The sequence below is a fragment of the Paralichthys olivaceus genome, chromosome 6 (genome assembly GCF_024713975.1).
Source record: "Paralichthys olivaceus isolate ysfri-2021 chromosome 6, ASM2471397v2, whole genome shotgun sequence".
Taxonomy (NCBI): domain Eukaryota; kingdom Metazoa; phylum Chordata; class Actinopteri; order Pleuronectiformes; family Paralichthyidae; genus Paralichthys; species Paralichthys olivaceus.
This window is the reverse complement of record NC_091098.1, coordinates 9646939-9670529: the sequence shown is the minus strand read 5'-3', so window position 1 is coordinate 9670529 and position 23591 is coordinate 9646939. Positions and strand designations below refer to the sequence as shown.

The window sequence follows — 23591 nt, the reverse complement described above, 5'->3', positions numbered from 1 at the left end:
TCGGCTAAAAGATTGAAAAAAATATGTATATTGCCACGAATAAATGAGATGCTAACTGTTTGATATTTCATATTTGACTGCATATTTTAGTGCTGTGCCTCATTTTTAATACCACGCTGTAGGAAATGCTTTATCGTATTAGATGAAGGTTCTATACAGAATATAATGAGCTGCTTAATGTTGAAACGTTTGAGGAAATAATAGCAGCTACTGCAGTCACCTGTCTGAAGAGATGCCTCGGGCAACGCTCACTGAATATCTGACATTAATTTTTATCTACACTTTATTTGTATTATTTGTTTCAGCTGAGTGAATCTGCTGGTATGACTGTGAAGAAAGGATCCTGAAAAACTGGTTTACTGTTTTATATATCTAAATAACCTTTGGCAGAAAAGAAATGAACAGTGGATTTAACGCTAATTGACACAGAGACACCTTGGTATTGACTATAATATTGATGTCACCTGTTTTCTCACGCTCTTTATCCTTTCTCTTCCACTGTCCACTCCTTCAATCTTACACATCTTCTCTTATTAAAAATATCATTTTCTATGTTTCTCTCCCAGTCCTCTGTCTAGCCAAAGGCTGTGGGTGGTCATGGTTACTGTCAAGAAAAGAACATGACACTTTTCAAGAGAAACAGACACATGATAATTTTTTGTTAAAGTAAAGGACAAGCCAGTGTGTCTAGATTTCAAGGACACAAAAAAAAGCAAATTTTCTGTGTTTTACAGACAAACGCAGGTAAACCTGATGAGTTGCAAGGACAGATGTGATAGACTTTAGGGGGGGGGCTGGAGTGTCACAGTCGTGATGGGGAGGAGAACTTTGTCCAAAGTAAGGACAATATTGGACTTTCCGTCACACCCTCTCCATAATGTCTTGATTAGCCTCTGCAGCTCGTTCAGTGGCAGACTCATCCACCCACGCTGCTCTACAGAACGCCACAGGAAATCATTCCTGCCTGTGGCTGTCAAATTGTGTAATGACAACTGTAATTTATAAAGCTTAATACTGTATACTATGTGTACTTTAACTTACATTCATGTACAAATGGAAATATATACATACCCAGTTTTTATTTCTGTGTATATCTTTTATTTCATTTTAGTCTTACTTTATTTTTATATTACTATGTTTATACCTGCTTTTGCTCTTTCACCTCTTTCTCAGGAGCTCGGTGACATTTGAATTTCCCTACAGGGATTAATAAAGTACTTCTGATCTGATCTGATCTGAATTAAGTTTACCCTCTTCAGTGGAGGTTGGTGCCCAACAAGCAGCTTTCACAAGACCTCACTCTGACAGAGACAATGTAATACATGCAAGTTTGTGGTGAGTGAAAAGATCAAACCTCATTGTGAAGGAGCCTTGTTACGTCTGCAGAGCTACAAGAACCAGACAAAGTGAGTTGTTTTTCTCTGAGAAATCTGACAGGGCAGATTTATGATACACCACCTCAAGATATTGAAAAAACACTGAAGGGCATCACAAGAACTTAAAAGTGTTTCTTTCTGGTGTGGCGTGGGATCACTGCAGAGTTTGATACAAGAGAGGAATTACTGTCTTTGCAGCCTTCTCTAGGGAGTGCCACTGGAGTTGCTCCAGCCAATTCTCTTCATCTTTTCTGTTTTGCTCTCTTCTCCTTCTGTCCATCACATCCTGCAGGTGTTTCAACTCAACACACAGTTACTCATCCTATCACTATGTAGCCCTTTATTTTTGTGTGGTGGTGGTGGTGTGTGTGTGTTGTTGCTGAAAAAGCCCTCTGTATATCTTAGTGATTCGCTGGACTGTGTGTGAGCTGTGTGTGAGCTGTGTGTGTGTGTGTGTGTGTGTGTGTGTGTGTGTGTGTTACCTGTGGACCGAGCTTCTTGTCAGGTTTGTTGTTGGGTCGCGCTCCTCTTTTCTTCTGGGAGTTCTGCAACAAACACACAAACAGTCTCATTAGTGGACAGGACATGACAGCACATTGACAATGAACTGCCCTCAATGAGATGGACAAGGAGTTCAGTCTGGAAAAAAACCGAGCGAGTGAGGAGATTACTTAAAAATAAAACCGATGATACTTTTCAATTAATTATTTTACTGATTAACAATTGAATAAGTTTGCAAGTGCAATGTATTTTTAAAGTGTGTAAAGTAGTATATCTTTGACCACACATTTGAAACAACTTCTAAAATGAATAAGCAGGCATTAAATAGCCTTCACCAGACAGTTATTCATCTCATTTATGATTTCACCTTCATCGCTCATCTGTCAGGCTGAACTCCCAGCCACTGCTCAGACGTACAATAGAATCAACTGAGTTTTTTAAATCTTTTTCTTTATGACTATCCATCTGTCAAGCCAGTCAGCATTTTGAACTTTCAAAAACTTGCATTAAAGGTGTAACCAAAAACTGCAGCTACTCCAGGACGCACGGGATTGTTGACAGTTGCGTTTTTTGGTTGAAACAGTTTCTTGAATGGTAGCAATGACTTTTAGATCATCGAAGTTCTGACACCACCAGACACTCTATGAGCTGAGCTAGTTGTCTCTTAACTAGCTTAACTACACTTAAACACTATAAAAAAATGCAACTGGTATATCCAATCCCTTCCCATCTTCCCCCTCGTCAAAGGTACGCCCCCCCAACTTGCTCGCCTACTTCCTCTCTGCTTCCGTAGTGTATGCTGACATGTAGGTTGGCAGGTACGCCGACCAACCATTTCATTCTTTTTTATTTATTGATGCAAATGATACATGAAGAGGATTTCGAGAGATACAATAAAAAGTGTGTCAGAGACAATATACCAACCCTACATTAAGGCACATTTCAATTTCAGACTATTTAAATCATGAGGCTGTCACTTATAGCCAAAGTGAGTAACTGCATTATTTTATTCAGCAGTGTTTGTGTATCTGAGAAAAAAACACAAACACTGCTGAATAAAATAAAGCAGTTACTGACTTTGGCTATAAGTGACAGCCTCATGATTTAAATAGTGTGTTGTGTCAATCATTCTGATGCAAACCTGAAAACCTCTATCACACATCTGTGGTTGTATTAATGCTATTTTTTTAATCTAAACCTCAACCACACTTAGTAGAAACAATGAAATGTCAGATTGGCAGAGAATAAAATGTGACCTTCCATCCTCCACTGAAACTCCAAGTTGTGAACCAAGTTCTATAAACAAGGACAGAGTTACAACACACACAAACACACGCAGCCACGTGCACGCACACAAACATCTAGGATATTGTCTGACACGGTTCCTCTCTCTCTTGTGCTGAGATGACCCAGATGCCATTGCTATGGCGATGGTGATCATTCCCGTGGTGATTTTAATTACCACATCGACACTGATAAGAGTGTGGAACTACAGCTGTGAGGTGAAGAGAAAGAGAACGAGAGGAAGGCTTAAAGGGAAATATGAAAACAAAGACAGAGGTGAGGTAGGGACAAAAAGAGACAAACAAAAGCGTGGATCATGGACATAACATAGGAGCTAATGATGAACAACTAATCCACGCACATCATCCTCTGCTCATCCAAGTGTCTGCCAAGTGCATTGGACTCTCATAAATCATCATCGTTCCTTCTCTTTAGAGCCAAGACCAATCTCTCTCTCTCTCACACACACACACACACAGAGTTACGCTGCAGTGCAAGTATAGCGAAGCTCATCTGGCTCAGTCCGTTTCCATGGAAACAAGCTACTCTCTCTGCAAAGAACCACCAGCAAAAAAGAAAGAAATGGAGGGAGGAAAGAGGGCAGAGAAATATATAAATAAATAATACTTGGGTCCTTTTTTCTAACATTGTCTTCCCAAAATATAAAGTGCAAGTTTGAAGTTCAGACTGTTCAATCACTGCAGCGTTCAAACACTGAGGGTAACACATTCTCTAGCGTCCAGGTGGAGTTGCAGTGCAGCATCAACTGGAAGAGTATTTGCTTATCTGTGTGATTTTTCCTTTCCACAACTCTGTCACTCTTTTTACCCCCACCTCCTACCCCTCTCTCTCATCTCTTTCATCCCCTCTGCCCTCCCTTTTCCTCCTCCCTCACCCTTTCATCCCTTCATCACTCTTTGGGATATTTCCTGACCTTTTAATTTTTCATCTCCCGCTGTCCTTCTCCTCCTCCTTGTCCCTCCCTTCTCTCCTCCCTCCATCTCTCGGTCTCCTAGTTTTTTAGGGGGCAAACAGTCTATAAATGGATGTAAACTGACTGATGAATAAGCCTTGAAACAGATTTCAGACCTAGTGGATGAGGCTTTTAACTGAGCAGTGTTGAGCTGCAGAGAAGGGCTTGGACAGAAAATGATGGAAATTAATTTGTGCTAGACTCTTGAGAGGGAGCTCATGACGCTGAATATCACACCGAGCATCACTTGTGTGAGTAACTGCTGAATTACCAGCAACAAATACTGATGTAGAAACTAGAGCCCGACCAATGGAAGCTGATGCCAATAGATGTAAAAAACATCAGATACCGACATATCTGCTGATACATATATTTAATACCATGATTCCAGAGATGTACCTGAATAAGTATAAATATAAAGCAAATACTTTAGATACAACAAAACATGCTACTTTTGAAAGTACTTAAAATTAAAGATAAAAATTGGAGTTTGTATATTTGTGCATGTTAGCAAACATTAAGACCAATACCAATATGTCATTTGAGACATGCCCTGACTGTGACATTACTCACTGTAAAATACAAAATAGCAGCATCTGACAAGTACATACCTGAGCAGCCTGAGCCACAAAATGCTGACTCACAATGTTGCCTAAGCCTGAAATGTGTCAGAGTTCCCACCAATTACAAGTTGCATCAGCTCGGAAACCGCCTGAACTATCATTTTACAGTCAACTGGGGAACCAGTGCCTTGAGCAGAATATATGATGATGCCAAAGTTTAAATTGGTGAATACTGTTCATTTCTAAAAATGTTTTTCAACATATCAAGTGTCGTGGTGCCTTTTTAACCTTCTAATGCTCTTACTTTGAAAGGATGAAATATTATGAGAAGCACCTGACACTGACACCAACAAACAATAAAATGTGTCACTTTGTTGAACAGTGTCTGTGGGTCACTTCAATTTCTAAGAGGCTACTTTATCACCTCCATCAAGGAGGTTATGTTTCTGTCTGCGTTTGATTATGCAAAAACGAAGGGACGGATTACCATTAAACAGAATCATATAACACAATTATATAAAAGCAATATGAACACACACACACACACACACACACTCACACACACACACACACACACACACACACACTCACACACACACAGGGCCTGCACCTTATGTTTCTGAGTCCACATGTCTACAGTTACACGCAGATGAGATGGCAGGTTGACTTCCATGTTATCTGATAACATATTTAACAGCTCCTGGCTGTGCTTTGCAGCAGCTGCATTGAAGCTTTTTTTTTCAGGCAACATTTCACTGACAAAAACCACACTGTTGATTCCACACAGGAGAAGTGCTGATGGGAGGGGACATGGAGAGGTTTGAGAAAACACTGGGAGAAAGGATGAAAAGACAAATGGAGAAGTAGATAGATTTTTAAAGACAGTAATGCACCACAGGTAGTCCTTTGTCCGACTGCGCTGGTGGATGGACGGAAACTGATCCGGACAGGAGAGGGAATGAGGGATACTGACGGTAACTGACAGCGAAAAAAAGAAAGAGAGATTACAATTGTGATGGTAGAGTGAGGAAAAAAAACGATGAGTGAAAGAAAGTGAAAGATGTTGTCATTCCTGCATCATGGATGAGGAGGCACAGCGGTGAGAACTGTCCTCCTCCCCGTCCAATCTGATCTGCTGCCCAACCAGCCGTGACAGCAGGGCGGGATCAAACACACTGACAGACCTGCTCAAACACCCCGAGGAGAGTCAGCACAGTCTGGAAGAGCACAGTGAAAAATGCTGAAACTAAACTAACTGATGTTGAAACTCTGGATAAGACCTATGTGAGGTTATGATTAGGGGTGAGACAAAATATCTATAGAGCAATATATCATTGTCCTGACTTGAGAAATATGCTAATATGCTGTCACCAATATCGATATTTATTTATTATTCGTTTTTATAGTTCTATATTTCTGTGAATTGAATTGTGACAGTTTGGATCTTTGTCAATTTATGGTTATTTTGCATTGGAATGATGACACATTAGGTTACAATGTGTTTGTTAAAGATTAAAGAGGCACTGAGATAATACTTTATGCACTTTATTGTACATTGTTTCATCTCATCAAAAAACAAAACAAATCCCTTACAGACTGACTCAGCAGCAGAGCATTAAATATATTGAAATAAAATCCAAAATGCAATGTCATGAAGTTTATTCAAATGGAAGAACATTGACACAGGGGAATAAAAATAGTATGTACAGCCTTATCAGACGGAAAAGAAGAGCTGCAAATGCACCTACAAAAAAAATTCAAAGCTGCTGAACTAAGATGTGAGTCCTGCTGTCTGGGTGACACAAGCATCACCTGTTTTTTTACAGTGTGCTGATGTGGTTTCCAAACAGACATGGTTTTAACAGCCTCCTCAGGTTACGGCCTGTCACACAGGTTAAATGACAAAAGATGGGATTGCTCTCTGACAATGGGAGAGGAAGCAGCTGAGAGATCCGATTTGCTTTTAGTGCAGAGACTCACCTCAACAGACTTTAACTCCTGAGAGCCACACGGCAAAGAAGAGAGGACCAGGGTGTTCACATGGATCATAAGGGTACATGTCCATTTAACTGGTGTTTTTCTTTTATTGTTCTCTTTTCCTGCTGTGCAGAAGTCTGTGGTGCTTTCTACAAACGGCCTTAATGCTTATTACAGCAACAATAGCTAATATACCTAACTGAGCAGCAGCATCAAAATATTTTAGGGTAATGGTGTAGGCGTACCCCTGGAAGGTGATGGCTCATGTACAGAAAACAAAGAATCCTCTTCTTATGACAAGTCAGCATTCGGCTAATCTGACTGACTGAGGCTACATAGGCAAACAGTGTTTTCAGACTAAAACGATCTCTGCCCACACAAGCATTTTGGCTCTGTATCAGTTTTAATCCCTGTCCATACTCACAGGCCTGAAAATGCAGATCAAGTGATCATTCACCTACAATAGGCATGTGCACGTGCCAGTGTCAACGGGATGTTGTTGTATGACATGAGTCAGCAACACTTGTGATTGATTATCCGTGTTGTGTTCTACACTTATAGCCAAGGGTACGCTGGTTGTTTTCTTCTGGAAGAGGGTCATGTGATAGGAGCCTGACGAATCAGCAAAGGTTACATCATGACCAAAAAGACCCAATCAGAAAGCGCTTGTGAGTGTCTACGTTATGGTTTCCAAACACCTCTCCGTTTCAGCCTGTCCAGACTAACACGCAGACCGGGAGTTTTCAAACTAAAAGGGATCATTTCCAAGCTTCTTCGTTATAGTGGCTCTGAGACTTCAGAGTGGTGTGACTGAAACAACACGAGCCCACAGCATTTGTCTGAAAAAATGTAGACACTAAGAGCTGACTGAGTGAATACCAAACAGGAAGGGATAGCAGTGACTCTGTTACACCAAGGTCAAAACCAGCATCATCTTTACACACCGCAGTCGTGGGCGACATAGCGCTGTAAAGCCTTAAGCACATCTAGTAGAAGATCGTACCCATTCAACACAGCTTGTGGGCGTCATTCCTCCTTCGATGAATGATCGAAATGATTATGAAGCCAGTATTTTAAAGGTTCAGTGTGCAGGATTTAGTGGCATCTAGTGGTGGGTTTGTAAATTGCCACCAACAGAGCACCCTAATGTACAATTTTGAATCTCTACGTGATCAGAAAGGCAAAAGTTTCCCCAGATGCAGTAACATAGTTTACTGTATTTGTTTAACTACATCCATGTGTTTTGGACACAGCTCTGATCTTTGGCCTTGACACCACTGTGTATTTCCACTCTTTGTTACACACATCATTTTAAGCTGCAGGTTTATTGTGAAAAGCCAAAAAAGAAACCACTGTCGCTGGTGATGTTACAGTTTCATTTCTCAACTACTGGCTTCCTTGTCTGTTAGTGGCACAAGAAAACTCCTCCCCGCTGCAAAGTCACAAAGAAATTAGATCAGATATGCTAGAATACTGAGGGAAGGTGTGTGTTTGTGTGTGTGCAGAAAGAGAGTGTGGGTTTCTGGAATGGAAATTGATTTATTTGAAGTGCATACAGCAACACACACACACACACACACACACACACACACACACACACACACACACAATGGTAGGTGAGGGGCCAGTCTCAGCCTGAAAGAACAGGACACTCTGGGTGTGTCTATGGAGGGGAACAGAGGAGTGACTGTGGGGACTGAGGGAGATAATTAAACAGCACCAGGCCCCAGCTAAGCAACAAATCAGAGTAAGCTTTAACAAATATTTAATTCAGCTCATTAATGAGGACAGGAAACCTATGCATGCTGTTTTTTAATCTCTCTGGGTTTATTTTAAAATGTAGCTAAATGAATGGAAAGAATATCCTGCCGTTAGGCAAGGTAAAGCAATCCAATCAAATTCACACAAAAACACAAATAATGGACTTTTGTTACAGTGTGAGTCGACATCTAACATCATATTTATTCTTAGTCACACTTGATAACAGCTTTTACTGAATTCCTTGGATGCAAATGCAGCATTAAGCAGCTCTGGCTCCAGTCGGAGGAAAGCAGCTCAGAGTACAACGGAGAAGAGCAGATAAGCACATCTCCTGTCTGCTCAGCCCATTAATATACACTCACGCTGTTTCTTCACACTCTGCAGTCTTGTACTTTAACACACATGTTGTGAAAACATTTCAACAGCCCCACTGGTGCTGAATTAGGAAATAAACAGCTCATTTACTGACAGAGCTTCAAGCATGAAGCATCTTTGTGTGCTGCAATGTTGCCGATAAGTTTTAAATGAATTCAATTTATCTTTTCCAGTTGCTCATAAAGCTCTGTACTAATCATTTCCCATGTTTTAGCCTCAGAATAGATTTATTTTTTCCAAAACCATCAAACTGTTTGACCAGAAATACAGATGAACTCCAAAGGTCCATGAAGTTAAACAAGCTGTTCATTAAATGTGTGAATATCAGTGTCATTCCAGTGCATGCAGTCATAAAAACTACCTTATTCAGAAAACGGGTCAAGGAAAAACCTGAAAGGATTATGTAGAACACTGAAGCATTTTCCCTCCTGAGTTTAGAAATTAGCTGATGTCAGCTTGAACTTTCTAGTCAAATGCACCGGCCTCTCTGCTCGTGTCCTCAGGGAGAGATGAACAGGGTGACAGGAAGGAGACAGAAATGAAGAGATAACAGCGGAGCGTGTTCGCAGGTGACGTAGGCGGACAGGTCCAACATTGCCCGAAAGGGTTTGTGACATTATTCTAGGAGCTATGGAAAGGCAGTTTGAAGCGGATACAGTACATGAAGAGATGGAGAATTACTTGAGTGAAAAATATTAATCTGTTTCTCTTCATTTGCTCTGGTTGTCAGGGAGATGAAAACAGGACCCCTCAGACTGTGGCTGAAACAAATCAGGTGTTGTTGTTTTTGATTTCTCCCCTGGTGCCTACAGCCAAGGAAGTGGAACAATACAAACTATCCCACACTGCGGCTCAGACTGACTCAGAAGGAAAACCATCTTGTCTGTATCGATTATGTTCGGTTTGGATCAATACTCTCTTGTAACCAAGTACAGTACTTCCAGTGTCGTTTCATGTTGGTGCTATGAGGTATTTTTGAGCTACATACATTTAACTATTATGATTTTTTTTAGATTTGATCTTATCTATTATTATTCCCGATTACTGGTAAGTAATGTCTTGCCTTTAATATTTAAAATGCCTTATTAAAAATGTATTTTGTGATTTGGCAAATAAATTTTAATTAAATACAATTTCAAGAAATCAACCTTAAACGCAGTGTGCTGATGTAAGAATTTGTATTGATCAATCTGCCGCAGGCTGGATGAAAATGTGCAGATGATCCTGCAGTGATTCAGCCACCGTTTCCCAGTAAATCACCTGAAGCTATAACCTGATGTTCTACCTGCAGCGAATGTGTTTCAGTCCTGCTGCTGCTGTCTGACACAAAGAGCTAATTCTGTTTGAAGGTTTGTGTCACAAACATTATCTGAGCCCGGCATGTTTTCATCATGTCTGTTTCTGTGTTTTCAGCTGTACAAAATGAATGCTGGCACGATGTAACACAACAGTGATTCAGCTCGCACCCGTTTGCTTGTGCAGCTAAAGCTAAGAGAGTGAATGGTCAATTACCATATCATTAGCATATCATTAGCACATCATCAAAGCTGCGCATGACTGATTGGAGAAGGATATGATTCTCTACATGTGAAGAAGCTATGCTATCCCTCTTTGCCCTATCTCCATGTTTTCTAACTCCTCTCCATCAGCACAACAACAGGCTTTAACGAAACAAAAACAGTCTCCTCCTCCTCTTCTGTTTACTTTGGCTCTTCACACACACATGCACAAACACACACTGCAAACACACAAAGAGAGACGACAATCAACAATGGAAGGAGGAGAGGAGAGGAGAGGAGAGGAGAGGAGGAACATGTGAAGATGGAAGGAGGGACCAGAGGAGGGAGGATTTCCAGTTCTTTGTTAGCAGACCACTGTTCACTTCCAGCCACTTCAGAATAGGCTTGTGTGTATATCCACTAGTGTTAGTCTGTGTGTGTGTGTGTGTGTGTGTGTGCATGCTTCTCCAGACACTCTTGCTTATTAAGGCAGTGTGTTAGTAGGTGACCTAGCACAAATGAGCACCCCCTCAAGTACAACCTGAATGGTGTGTATTGATCTGAATTATTCATGGTGAGTGTGTGGTTAATTTATTCATAAAATGTAGTGTGTGTGTCTGTGTGTGTGGCAGACATCAAACCTCTCGTCCTTCCTCCCCCCAGTCCTTCCTCCCCCCAGTCCTTCCTCTGGGTCCTTATTGTCCCTAAATGTTTATTAAAGGGCTAATTATTATAATAATAATAATAACACAATTTAATTTAACACAAGGTCCTCAAACTTAAAAAGAGGAAACCTTTGTGTCTTGAACGTATAAATTACTATGAGAGTTAAAAATACATTTTTCATTAAACTGGCTGATTAGTTAAAGAAAGAGAAAAATTTGCTTCTGCAAGTTTGATTGCAGCAGTTTAAAAAAACTCAACAGAAATATGTTTCTTCTACCAAAAGTGCAGTGAGAAGTGAAGAAATTAAAGAGAAATACCTGGTCACACCTGAACCTTGGAAAATCAAGGTTTGTAGGCTCTATATAACGGCAGCACTGCTCAACAAAAGGACTAAATGTTACATTTAATAATTTTGTTAGCTGTTGTTAAAGTCATGTATATACACAATTTTATTTTGGTTTTGAGGCATTTATTAATTGACTTGTGTTTCCCACTAACAAAAACCTAATAGGAGAAATAGCATTATGAAATTTGACATGGGAATAAAAAAAAGGGGGGAGATGAGGTTGGACAAATTGAAAATAGGGTTTCATGGAACGAGAAGGAGCTGCTCATAATCTGGAGAATTTAATATTTGGTTGTCTGACCTGCACCAATCTGAGCAGCAGCATCCAGTTACACCCCCTCCTGACCCTCCCAACTAAACGCCTCTACAGCTGTAGAATAATACGTTGCCGTAGCGACGGCTTTTGCAGCCTGTCGCCAAGGCACCCTGTTGGCAACACATTAATGAAATGACAGAAGGAGGAAGAAGAGGAAGGAAGGGAGGGAGGGGAAATAAAAGGGGGGGACGTGGGGTACGGTGAATGATAAGAGGGTCTGAGATGGAGAGGGGGAGAGAGAGATGGACGGAGATTAGAGGATGAGGAGGAGCGGAAGGAAGGTGGTTGGACTGTGTGAGAAGCGAATCAAGAACAAAGAAACTAATGCAGACTCTTAAATCGCTGTCGACACGAGGCAGCCTCACGTCTGAAAACACAAATCATGACTCATGAAAACCGCTCATACAGCTCTCATCCTCCACTTTACCTGCTGTTATTCAGAAAGCTCTTTGTTAATGAGACTGAAACGAAACAATTAGCAAACCACCATTGAGAAGAAGGGGCTGAAATCACATCACAAAGCTTAATTTATTTAAATAAAATATCTCAATATGAAAACTATTCACGGTGGACTGTAAGAGGCTCTATTATAAGTATTATAGTAGCTTCCTTTAAATTATGATTTTAACTTATTCTAGTTTTTATTATTGTTTAGGAGGTCATGCTCAAATTCCTGTTTAGTGTTTTTATTGTTTTATCTACATTGAGTTTTTCTTAGTTTTAAAATAAATGATTATGTGTTTGAATGTGTGTTTTTTTGGGTGAAGCACTATTATATTATTATAAAGAAAAATCAATCTATTGTAATAAATCTTAATTAAAACTGAAGGATTAAATGACATGATTAGGTTTGACATTTCTTGCTAAAAATGCACCTCTGCAGTTTATGTTCTAACAGTGCAACAACTAACACAACAGAGGGGAAATAACACAAAATTGTGAGGTTCTTATTTCAGCCGTTGTGTTCCAGCTCTTCTGTGTAATCTCCTGCACAAGAAAACCATAATATCATTCTGCATATATTAGAAAATAATAGTATGTATACATTTTCAAAGCAGTGTGAGTCTGTCCAGAACATGATGTATTATTTAATATCTCTGTGTGTGTTGTAAACATGGAAAAACTCCTCTAACCCGCGGGGCTGCTCCATATTATCATTTCTGGATGTGAGGATGATTCATGGGTTTGAGTCTCATTATGTTTTCCCAGAGACTAGGATGGAAATTACTTCCAAAATATGTTTTTTCTTCCCTGGAAGCAAGAATAAAAGCTTTGTGGTTTAGTTTTTGTGCTGAATAATGTTAGTTGTAGTGTTTTTGCAGAATATTATGTTTTTGCTTTCCAGTTTGATCTTTGGTGTATAAAATGTCATTACTTCGTCATTTGATGTTTGTGTGAATTCTTAGCATGTGAATTTGTGCTGAATTTATAGTTTTTTAATATACCTTGTATCCCTGCCTTTACTGCTCAGTCCCTGATGGACTCCCTCCTGGCTGATATATCATGAAAATGGAATGAATGGTCAACCTGAAAACAAAATGCCTCCTGCCATACACTGCTCCATTGGTCTAACTAAATGATGATGGTATAATAAGTGTCATGATTGGTGGTTGCTATGCTGCTGTTATGTTGCATGACCTGACACCACCAGTGGCACTGACGTCCATGTGAGAAAAGATCATTTGTGGGTCCATGAGTCAAGCAATCTTTTAGTATCTAATATAAGATGAAAATTATTATGAGTAACACCCTGGCCACAGATGCATGAGCAGTGTGACGCTGAATGTCTTGCTTTTCATTTCAGCTCCCCTGTTATCAGGTTAGAGCAGCCACTCTGCCTGTGCCCCTTGTGAGCTGTGCTACTCTTCGAGAGAATCGGGGCAACTCCTATTTTCTCCACTTTCTGCATGTGGTTCACAGCAAAATACACACTGACATCGTACACCACAGTTTCAATGTTTATCTGTTGAATATGGCATAGACATAAATATCTGAAAACTATCCTGTACCTGTTTCAAAGTAAAAGCACTCTAGTCTTAGATAGATAGATAGATAGATAGATAGATAGATAGATAGATAGATAGATAGATAGATAGATAGATAGATAGATAGATAGATAGATAGAAAGTCTGTAATTTGGAATTCATCAGCCTGACTTCTCAGAATCCCTTGTCCCCTTTCCCTAAACCTTCTGACCAAATGCTTTCTCATCAAGTCTCAATTACGTTGGCCTGACATTGGATCTAAACTTCACTCAGAGCGAGTCCACAACATCTCATCCATCTAATTCCCACCCTCACTATCGATCCCAACCGCAGTGTAATGACACAGCCGACCCTGCTGCCTTCTTACCGGCAACCTGCTGCTGATAAAGGTTCAAAGCTGCATGTGGAATTAAGCTGTGACTGTAGGCTGCAATTCCTTTAAGATTAGAGACTACGGAGAAATCAGGTCCTTTGAAGGAGCAGAAAAAGAAGAACACTACCACTACTAAGTAAGCAAAAGTAAAATAAGCCATATCCTCATATTATGACTTCATTCTTGAAACCTCAAAACTTTTACCCTTTAATTGGCCCTAAGCACCTTGAATCTACCTTTGTGTATGAAATGTGCTTTATAAATAAAATTGCCTTGCCTCTGCTAATACTAACACTAAGGTCATTGTTGTTAAAATGCTGGTATTAATTAGAGGTGAGCGTGCAGCTTAAACCTAACATTTTCTTTCCTTGTACAAGTTTACTTGTGTTGGAGTTGGATTAGTGTACTTACATTCGTTTACATTTGTGTCCAGTGATTGTGATCAGCAGTGATTAAATGAAGAGTAATCAAAGCTGTATCAGATTCAGACGTCTTCAAGCCAAAGTTGCTGTGAATAGTATTTTTTCTATGCTATACATGCTATGTTAATGTATTTATTTGTCATATTATCAGGTTAAACAAGGTTCTGTTGCACTCCCTCCCTCTTTTCCCACTTGCAGGCACCTGACCTGCCAGCAACCATTCTCAACAGAGTCACAGAGAGACACCATATGTGTCTGAATACACACACACACACACACACACACACACACACAACAGATGGAGTGTGTGTGTGTGTGTGTGTGTGTGTGTGTGTGTGTGTGTGTGTGTGTGTGTGTGAGAGAGACTGAGAGAAACAGAGGGTGTCCAAGCCAACCACAACACAGCGACCACCCTGCTATCATCCTATAAATAGAGAGCATCATCTGTGGTATCACCTCCCTGCTCTCTTGCACGATCTCACTATACACAAGTTGCTTTGATTGAGGTGAAACCTTAAATCATCCCACAGTTCAAAATCCCCAGGATCAGGATTAGTCAGAGGGAAGCAACCACCAACCAGGCAGTTAGGGAAGTTCATATTAAAAACCGAAGAGAACAGATTTATTTGTATTTTCTGCTGCTGCTGGTGGTGAAGGTGATAAAACTTAAATCAGCAAGAAATAAACATACCAGAGCTTTTAACTCACTTTATGTAGCAATGAGATTATATGTTCTTCTTTCTCATTTATCAAAAACTAATTCTGCTTGGCATTTCCATGTTCTTTTTATTACTGCACCCTGGGGGTTTTAAGGCAAAGACACTAACTTGTATTAACACATGAAAAAAATTTTTTTTTTAAATATTCATATAAAGAAAACATAAAGCAAAGGAGGGGTATCAAACAAGTGACATAGACAAAATCACAAACATTCACACATATGCTGTGTTACTCATCGTCGACTTGTTCCATATTTCCATATGACCTGCATATGGTGAGTGGTTTCTTGATGAGCATTTTAATTAGTCTGGATCTTGTGTTATGTGGTTTCACACCAGGAAAATACAAACAAGTCAGCAGTGATTGTTAGCAGAATATCACAGAGGGTGTATGTGTGTGTGTCAGATAGAGAGAGAGTGAAGTGGAGCGTGTTTGACAGGTTGACTCGGTTTTCCAGTAATTGGCAACGTGAACTACATCAAATATGCCAAGTGTGTGTGTGTGTGTGAGGAATAAATGATATCTGCAAATACATTAATATAACAACACAAATGATTCTCTATAATAAGTGTCAAAGTGTCTGTGTGTGTGGCAGCATAGCATTAATTCAGTATCTAAAAAAATATCCTTCCATCCATTATTAAAACTCCTTTTGAGGGACACGGGGAGCTCGAGCCAATCCTGACATAGAGCAAGAGCTGGGGTATACCACAGACAGGTCGGCTTTAGAAACATGATACATAATCATGATAATAATAATAATATCGGGCTACATAACAGTGGGTCCTTTGTACATAATTTCCAGTAGAGAACCACATTAAAGTCCACGTTCCACTTTGATAAGTGGACTATGTGTCCTTTGTGCTTTGAATAATAACAGGCGGTCTGATCTCACTGACAGGAGAACAAAGCTCAACTCTGATGGACATGTCAGGGCTCTGGTGACCTTTAGGTGTGTCTGACACTTCAAACACACCGACAATCTGCTCAAACACCAGCACCACACACGCTTACAGGTGGAAAGATAACCACTTAACATAAGTGACATTAGTATTACCAAAAAGACCACCTACTGCATTTTTATGGCTTATTGTGTTATTATTGAATTTTATTAATTTTGAAAGGGCTTTTTGATAAGTCTGCATTCTTGTTGAGCGTTAGATGAGAGGATTGATAGCACTCTCACAGCTGTGTCTCAGTTAGCTTAGCATAAAGTCTACACCGTTAAAACAGGATCCTTTAGGGAGCCTTTAGAGGTTCTTCAATTTTAAACTGTGAGAAACCTTCAAGACAAGGTTCTTACAAGAACCAGCAATTTAACTCACTTTTTAAGGAAACTTTCAAAGCTCTGCATTGTTATTAAATGTCATGAAATTAATGACGATGTCTTAATAATCAAATCAAAAACACGAGTGGAAACTGAGCAAAACAAATATCCTCCACATGGGACAGTTTGACCTGATTTGACCCAGTTTCAGGCTGTGGCCTGATTACGGACACCGATGCTAATGCAGCCACACAACCACACACAAGTAAATGCAGCCATGCACTCGTATATTAGCTTTGAGTTACGGGATGAGCCTAATGTGCTTTTAACAGGCTGGTTTATCGACCCGCTGCCTGGCTGAAGTTATTAAGGGAGGAGAGGGCTGAGAACACACATCATCCCTGATCAAAGATAAACAACTATAATGAACAAGAAGATCAAGCCATGCTCTTGTGTTTTTATTGTGTGGCTGATGGCGTCTGAAAACCAGATTTTCTCCATGGGACAACAAAGAAATTACAAGAGGAGGAGGAGGAGACATGAGAGGAGAGAAAAGGAAAGAATGAAGGTATAAAGGACAGACTAGGAGAAACCATGGAGGAGGAGATTAATCTTTAAAAATAAAACAACTCAACCTGAGAGACCACAGGGGTCATTCTGTGTCAGATCGTACCATCAAATATATTAATGCTATTTTTTCATGCAGATTTGGTCACATTAGAAATCCATGGAACTGACATTTCCATGCATTTCAAATTGCAATTAAGGGAGATATGTCCATTCAAAGTCAGAGTCCTCCATAAAAAGTTCAGCCCACTTCTCATTTTATCAAGATCTGAGATGTATGAAATGTCAGCACATCAGCATATAGGGATATTAACAGTGTGGTTCTTCTAACTCTGGAGGATAAGTATGTTTGACCAGGACCTCCTGTAATAATGAGGTGAGAGAGACAGCCGGATTTTTTTTCTAGCTATAAGTGAACACAGGTTCAATCTTGCAGCAGTGATAACACTACAAACCTCCACTCACTTGTTATATTCAAAGGCCAGGGGTCTCCCTGTGTCTCTTTTGCAATAAATTACTCTGGAGAAGCCTCTGGCGCAGATATAGACCCTCGAAAGGAAAACACACACACTCCCACACTCTATAGACCACTTCTCTCTGCTCCACTGCTCTGACCAAATCAGTGTTGGGACCAACTAGGAGGCAGCCATTAATTTTTGACCTCAGTTTGACAGAGTAACAGGAACTTGCTTGAGCACGCCCTCTGGGAAGTGAAGGGGGAATCACCAGCCTGCTACGAGCACATACAGATAACAGGGAAGGAAAGCAACACAGAAAGCTTGTAAACCCTGACTCCAGCCGAACAGGCAGCCAGCTGTCATTCTGACATCCTATTCTGTTAAAATAATAATAATAATAATAAATCAATAAACCCCTATTGGCTTGTGACGATATGAACGTATCTGGATTGGGCGATTCACCACAGCAAAATAATTTTTTCCTCCTCTAATGCTTGAGCCACATCATGACATCCATTTTTTAAAGCAAATGAAAATAATAATTTAAAACTTTTGAGTTTTCTTCTTTTTTTTTATATTCATGTCCTATTTTCCTGAGACACACTTTTGTTGCTTGTATGTTGAGCAGATGTAAATCCCCAATGACGCAGACGTTACCTTTGGTGGGTTTGATAGTAGAGTGATTTTTTTTCCTAGTTGTGATCACACATGGTTCAAGTCCAGGCACGCTTTGTTTTCATGGGAAATGTTTAATAATTGTTTGCTAATTACTATACAGTTTATTCTAAAGTTATTATAAAGAAGCCTTTTTTGGAAGAACTTCACCTTTCGGGACACTCATAATTACTCTGAGATAATTAATAGTTTTGAGACTTAATAATGAATTAACTCATCCTCGATTTTCCAATACGTTTCAGCCTGTTTTTGTGTGCACACAGCTGCCTCCTCGGACTCTCAGCATCTTACACAGTAATTGAATTTTTCTGCAGGGGAGTCAGAACATGTGCAGGTTAATGATCTGTATCAGGTTAGATATTGACCATTTAACCAGTGATGCTCCGGCCTTGTGCACTGCTGTGATGTCCTAATTCCCTCCAATACCTTCTCTAACCGCTAACCTCTATGACTTTGCACTGAGAGTGCAGAACATTTGAGCGAACGGTGGCTGAATGCTGGTTTCCATGAAGGACAGATGTACTGTCCTGCAGCTGGAGAGGACAAACATTCAGTGAAGAAAAGACCTTGACCAAAGGACACATTCAAAGGATTCTTTTTTACATTAAAAGCTGCTGCAGGCACTTTCACATGCTGACAAACTGAATGTCTTTGAGAGGAAACAGTTTGAAACTCTTTTTGAAGTTCAGGCCACAAATCTTATGCAGTGGCATCAGTAAAGTGCCTCTCAATGAGATCCTGTTTGCCAAGCAGTCCTGCTTTAGTCTGGACTTAAAAGAAGCAGATGGTGTAACATTGGCCAACATTTCCTCTCAGTTTTCAGTCAAGTTTCCATGTAATCTATATTTACTATATTTCAGGCAGTTAGTGGTTGCTAAGCTTTTAAAAATATATATCACTAACTTTTAATTAACTAGAGTTAGTGTCATTATATTATTACTTTAAAGTCTTGAGTCAATATTAAATTGTCAGTTCCTTCTTCAGAACATAAAAATAACCAAATTCACATTCAACATTTTGTTGTTGTTTCTCTTCTGGTTTGGATTTTCTTACAGCTAAATTTGCATTTTTGTGGATAAAAAGCAGCTCGGTGAACAGCTCAAAGAGACACTGACATGACACTGCTGTGTAGGGACAAGATGAAAAGAAGGGAATCTTTTGAGTTCAGAACTCAATGTGCCTATTGAATCAAAGACTGTATATAAAGATGGATGACACGTCTTCAATTCACCCTACCATCCAGAAATTAGGCTTTAATATGCCACATATGAATGTCGCCATCTTGTGCAATTAGAGCCAAGAGTCTGTTCAGCAGCGACAGAGTAATCGTGCCTCGGTATCAAGCTGCGATCGCTACACGCGCTCGTCCAATCACTTGGCCGTCAATCACTTCTATAGCATCGAATATCTAATCAAAACGTGCAAACTTGAACAAACATCAGTGAAATAAGAACAATGGAAAAAGACAGAAACCATCTATGAGGAAAATGTATTCGATGTGTACGTTAACTGATATGGAGGAGGCGGGGTTTATGACCTTTTCTGCAGCCAGGGTCATGTGATGTATCTTTATGTCTCGAATGTCTTGAACTCATTGAGAAGACTGATGCGGTGATTCCATCTGTAGAAACCACAAGCCATCTAATGTTTAAAGAAGCTTTCCTATATTTAGTTTTGGAAGGTTTGATAAAATGTTATCAATGTGGCTCAATGAGAGAGGCCAAGTCCTTGTATCAAAAATATCAAAGTCTCTTTACCTGTGAATAGATTCTTTTATCAGCTAAAGCCTACAGTGTGGTTGTGGTCTCATGAAGCTGTGCTCTCTATAACCAGTGTCCTCTGCCTTCGTACAAAAGGACAGAGATAAATCTCTCTTACTGTAGGATTACAGCGTCATCCAGTCCACTGAGCGTGTCCGTCCCCACCTCACGCCCCTCTCTCTTCCTTCTTATCCCATCACATCTCACTTTATTTTCTTTCTGTCTTCATTCTACTTTACCCAGTGTCTCACAATTTTGTTTAATTCAGTTCAAATATTGGCACAAGGAGAGAGAGATCAATTCTGGGAAAGCATTTAAGTGCCTCAGCTGATTCAACATAATAGGTTTAAATGGAAATGGAATTAAAGCTGCTGGAAGCATCAATGTCGCAGATTTATTACTGTGATAAGAAAAGATGTCAATTCTCTGTCACATATCAAATGGTACTGTTAGAGTGTTTCGTGTTTCAAATCATGTAATGTCTCATTTACAATACATTTGGTTCATTTGAGAAACTGATTGTCTGGGTCTCAGATCAGTCAATTAATACATAAGTATGTTTTTTCCCCATTTCTAGTTTTAAAAAGTTCTGAATTATTTACCCATAGACTGTATATAGAGATGGATGCCATGAAAGCTCCCCATAAGTGAAGCCAAATCACCCTGACCCCTCCCTGGTGGAGGGCTTCGGTATAGGTCATAAACCTTGCCTCATCCATGTCAGAAGATGGGACGTGGACTATACGAAAAATCAAAGTTGATGTGAAAATATTTTTCTCAAAGATGGTTTCTGTCATGTAAGGTAGTTTCTCTGTCCTCACTTCCCCTCCTGTCCTCCACAGTTGTTTTTACAGGCACCCTTGAAGACAGTTTTCTCTTTGGGTGGTCTGACAATGAGTCCTTCCACCACTACCACCACCACAGACATCACATTATAGTTCTTCTCTTTCAGTCAGCCAGTGTGTGATTACATTAGAGCCTCTCTTCTCTGCTCAGTCAAGCTCCAGATACCCACAGCTCCATTCGGACCCAATAAACACGACTGAGTTATTCTCACTTCCGTGCTAAAGTGCATTTTCACCACCTCTGACAGCAACTCCAGAAGGATTGGTTTCAGGAAACAGATAAAACTGCTTTCAATTCATACACCTTTGACATGGTGACATGGCGCCATGCTAAAAGGATGCGAGAAAGTATTTTCCTTAAGGAAACCTTTCATCATGTAGGAGTCAGTTGAGTGACAGTGAAAAGTGTGTAATGTAACACAGCATTATTATGTTGTTAAAAAGAAAAACTCACAAGATCAGTTTGAGTCTTCATATATATGGATTATCTGGGCTACTCTGACACCATTCGTGAACTAAACACCATAGATAAGTTTTTTCAGCAGCAGTACTCAAGCACAATTAAAGTACGATTAAAATACTTCAAACTCTACGAAGACGTTTTAGATGATGATAAAGGTCACTTGATTCAATCAGTATCGAAGGAGGCTCTTCACACACGTAAACACAATTCAATTTAAACTCATATTTTAAACCAAACATGGCAAATAAAAAAGTCTTGAACCTGATCCAAAGAGAAAAGATTGTCACAACCGCTCAGCATCTTTTACATAACCTGCACATCAGAGTGATCAGAAAGAGAGAGAGCAGGGCCGAGAGGTAATGTGCTTTTGTTCCTGTCTATTCATCCCAGTTACATCATTCAACAGATAGGAAAACAGGCGCAGACTAAATATAGAGAATATAAACGCTGTTTTGAATTGAGAAAATAAGGGGTTGAGGCTGCTTTCAGGTTAAACTGTTTGCATGAGCACTTAATACCCTATGATCAGGTCTGTATTTAATAAGGGAGGGATCACTTATAATAATAATATTAAAAGACTAAAAAAGTTCAGCATGTTGCAGAGGAAATCAATATTTCCTATTTAAAAATAAGATCATTTCCATGTTTTGTTTTTACTGTTTTGGCAGCTGAGCAGCAGAAATTATATTAAGCAGATGTGTCTGTGACACAGTAACCCGGTTAAATATGGCAGTAGGCCAAGAACGTTTTTGCTAAATCAGATTTTAAGGTCAACTAGATTTCTGGTTGTGACTTTTATGTGGGATGACCATGAGGCAGATTATTCTTGTGATTGATTTAAGGATATAACTTTCGGCACACAGGAGAATTTGTAATAAATAAAGAAAGCAAGACGAAATGTGCCTCCTTTTCTTGTTGTTCATTACAGAGTTATCTAAGATTCTTGAAGATTGCAACTAGTCAGGTGAAAAGCTTTGGACAACAAAGACAGACAGAGACAAACGAGACTATGAGCAGTCTGTGGCTGAAGCCTGCACAGACTGTGAAACTGTGGTTCGAATTTTTTTATGATATCTGGTTAAAAGATAACATGAAGAAGAAACTAGCAGATAGTGAAAGAAGAAAAGATTGAAAGAGAGAAAGAGGACAGACAGCATGAGGGACGTTGACGTTGCCCCCACCGCTCTGTCAAAACACCACAGAGCACTGATCCATCCTAATGAGCGCTGCACAATGGAAGTATGGGACTGTGAATTATGCAACACAGGCTCACAACTATGAAACAGCCACAATGAAATGCTATGAACAAGCACGTTAGGAGATCATCACCGTCGTCATGTAACTCTTCCTTTCACAACAGGCCTGAGGCACCAGCTGGAGTTTCCCACTGCTGATAACATGAAAGAGCTCAGAGAGGTCTTTGGAGCCAGAGAGGCTGTTGGGTAATCACGTGATTTAATGCACTACATTAATAGTGCACATTTACAGCACTGTTGAATCCATCTGACTATTATTCCATCCTAATTAGAATATGCACTTTTTTACAGTTAGACACATTTTGAATGGACAATTTCTTGAAAAGTATTTTTTAAATGATTTTGCTTACTTACTTCTGGGTAGAAATAGTTTCAATCCAAAAATTAAAAAACTAAGAAACTGGTAGGATAATCTATTCTCAAACATTCCTGTGATCACACAATCAATAAACTGAAACTTAATATTTAAGACCAAACTCAATCAAAAACTTGTCAACATGCTAAAATGTTAAAAAGCATTTAAATATATAAGAAACGATCATTAATTTTCATCAACCATAAAAAAAACATTTCTTCAATCAATCAGTTTGTAAGTGGGAAGAATGAGATCTGGTAAAATACCTGCATTTCTACATTAAACAGCACAGAGCTTGACTCTATGTCTCCGCCAGGCTTACTGCTGTGGAACATCACAGTAGCAGCGTAGCCACAGCAACACAACGACACAGGCAATGTAGCCATGGCAACCGTGGTGCAGCCAGACTATAGCATCCGCTGGAGGTGCCAGCTACTCATTTTCCACGTCTCCACTTCCACATCACAACAAGAGCCGGCAGCGCGGTGATGATGTCAGACGGCCTCACTCTGGGTCCAGGGAGGGGGCGATGGAAAGGAGGAAAAGGCAGGAGGAGGAGTAGAAAAAGAGGGTGGGAGAAGAGAGATGAGGAGAGAGAAGAGGTGGGAAAAGGGGCAGGGAGAATGTGAGGGATATTTGGAACAGAAAAGAGAAACACACACATACACTCTTGTGATCCTACCTACATGTGTGTTTTACAAATGACCTGCTGCTTCAGCCCACGTTAATCTCCTCACTGTGGTTTCCTGCAGTCGAGTGTTCCCACTGCAGAGCAACATCAATACACAGCAGAGCTTGCATTCATCAT

General features: G+C 39.9%; 1 protein-coding gene across 3 annotated transcripts in view; it reads right to left on the bottom strand.

Moving 5' to 3' along the window:
- The window catches only part of mtcl2 (microtubule crosslinking factor 2), an 83669-nt gene that overhangs the window by 27551 nt on the left and 32527 nt on the right, over window positions 1-23591 (bottom strand). For all 3 annotated transcript variants that reach the window (XM_020089521.2, XM_069526478.1, XM_069526480.1), the window contains exon 5: window positions 1859-1921. In XM_020089521.2, the coding sequence (XP_019945080.2) occupies window positions 1859-1921 (63 nt within the window). The remainder of the gene's footprint in view (window positions 1-1858; window positions 1922-23591) is intronic.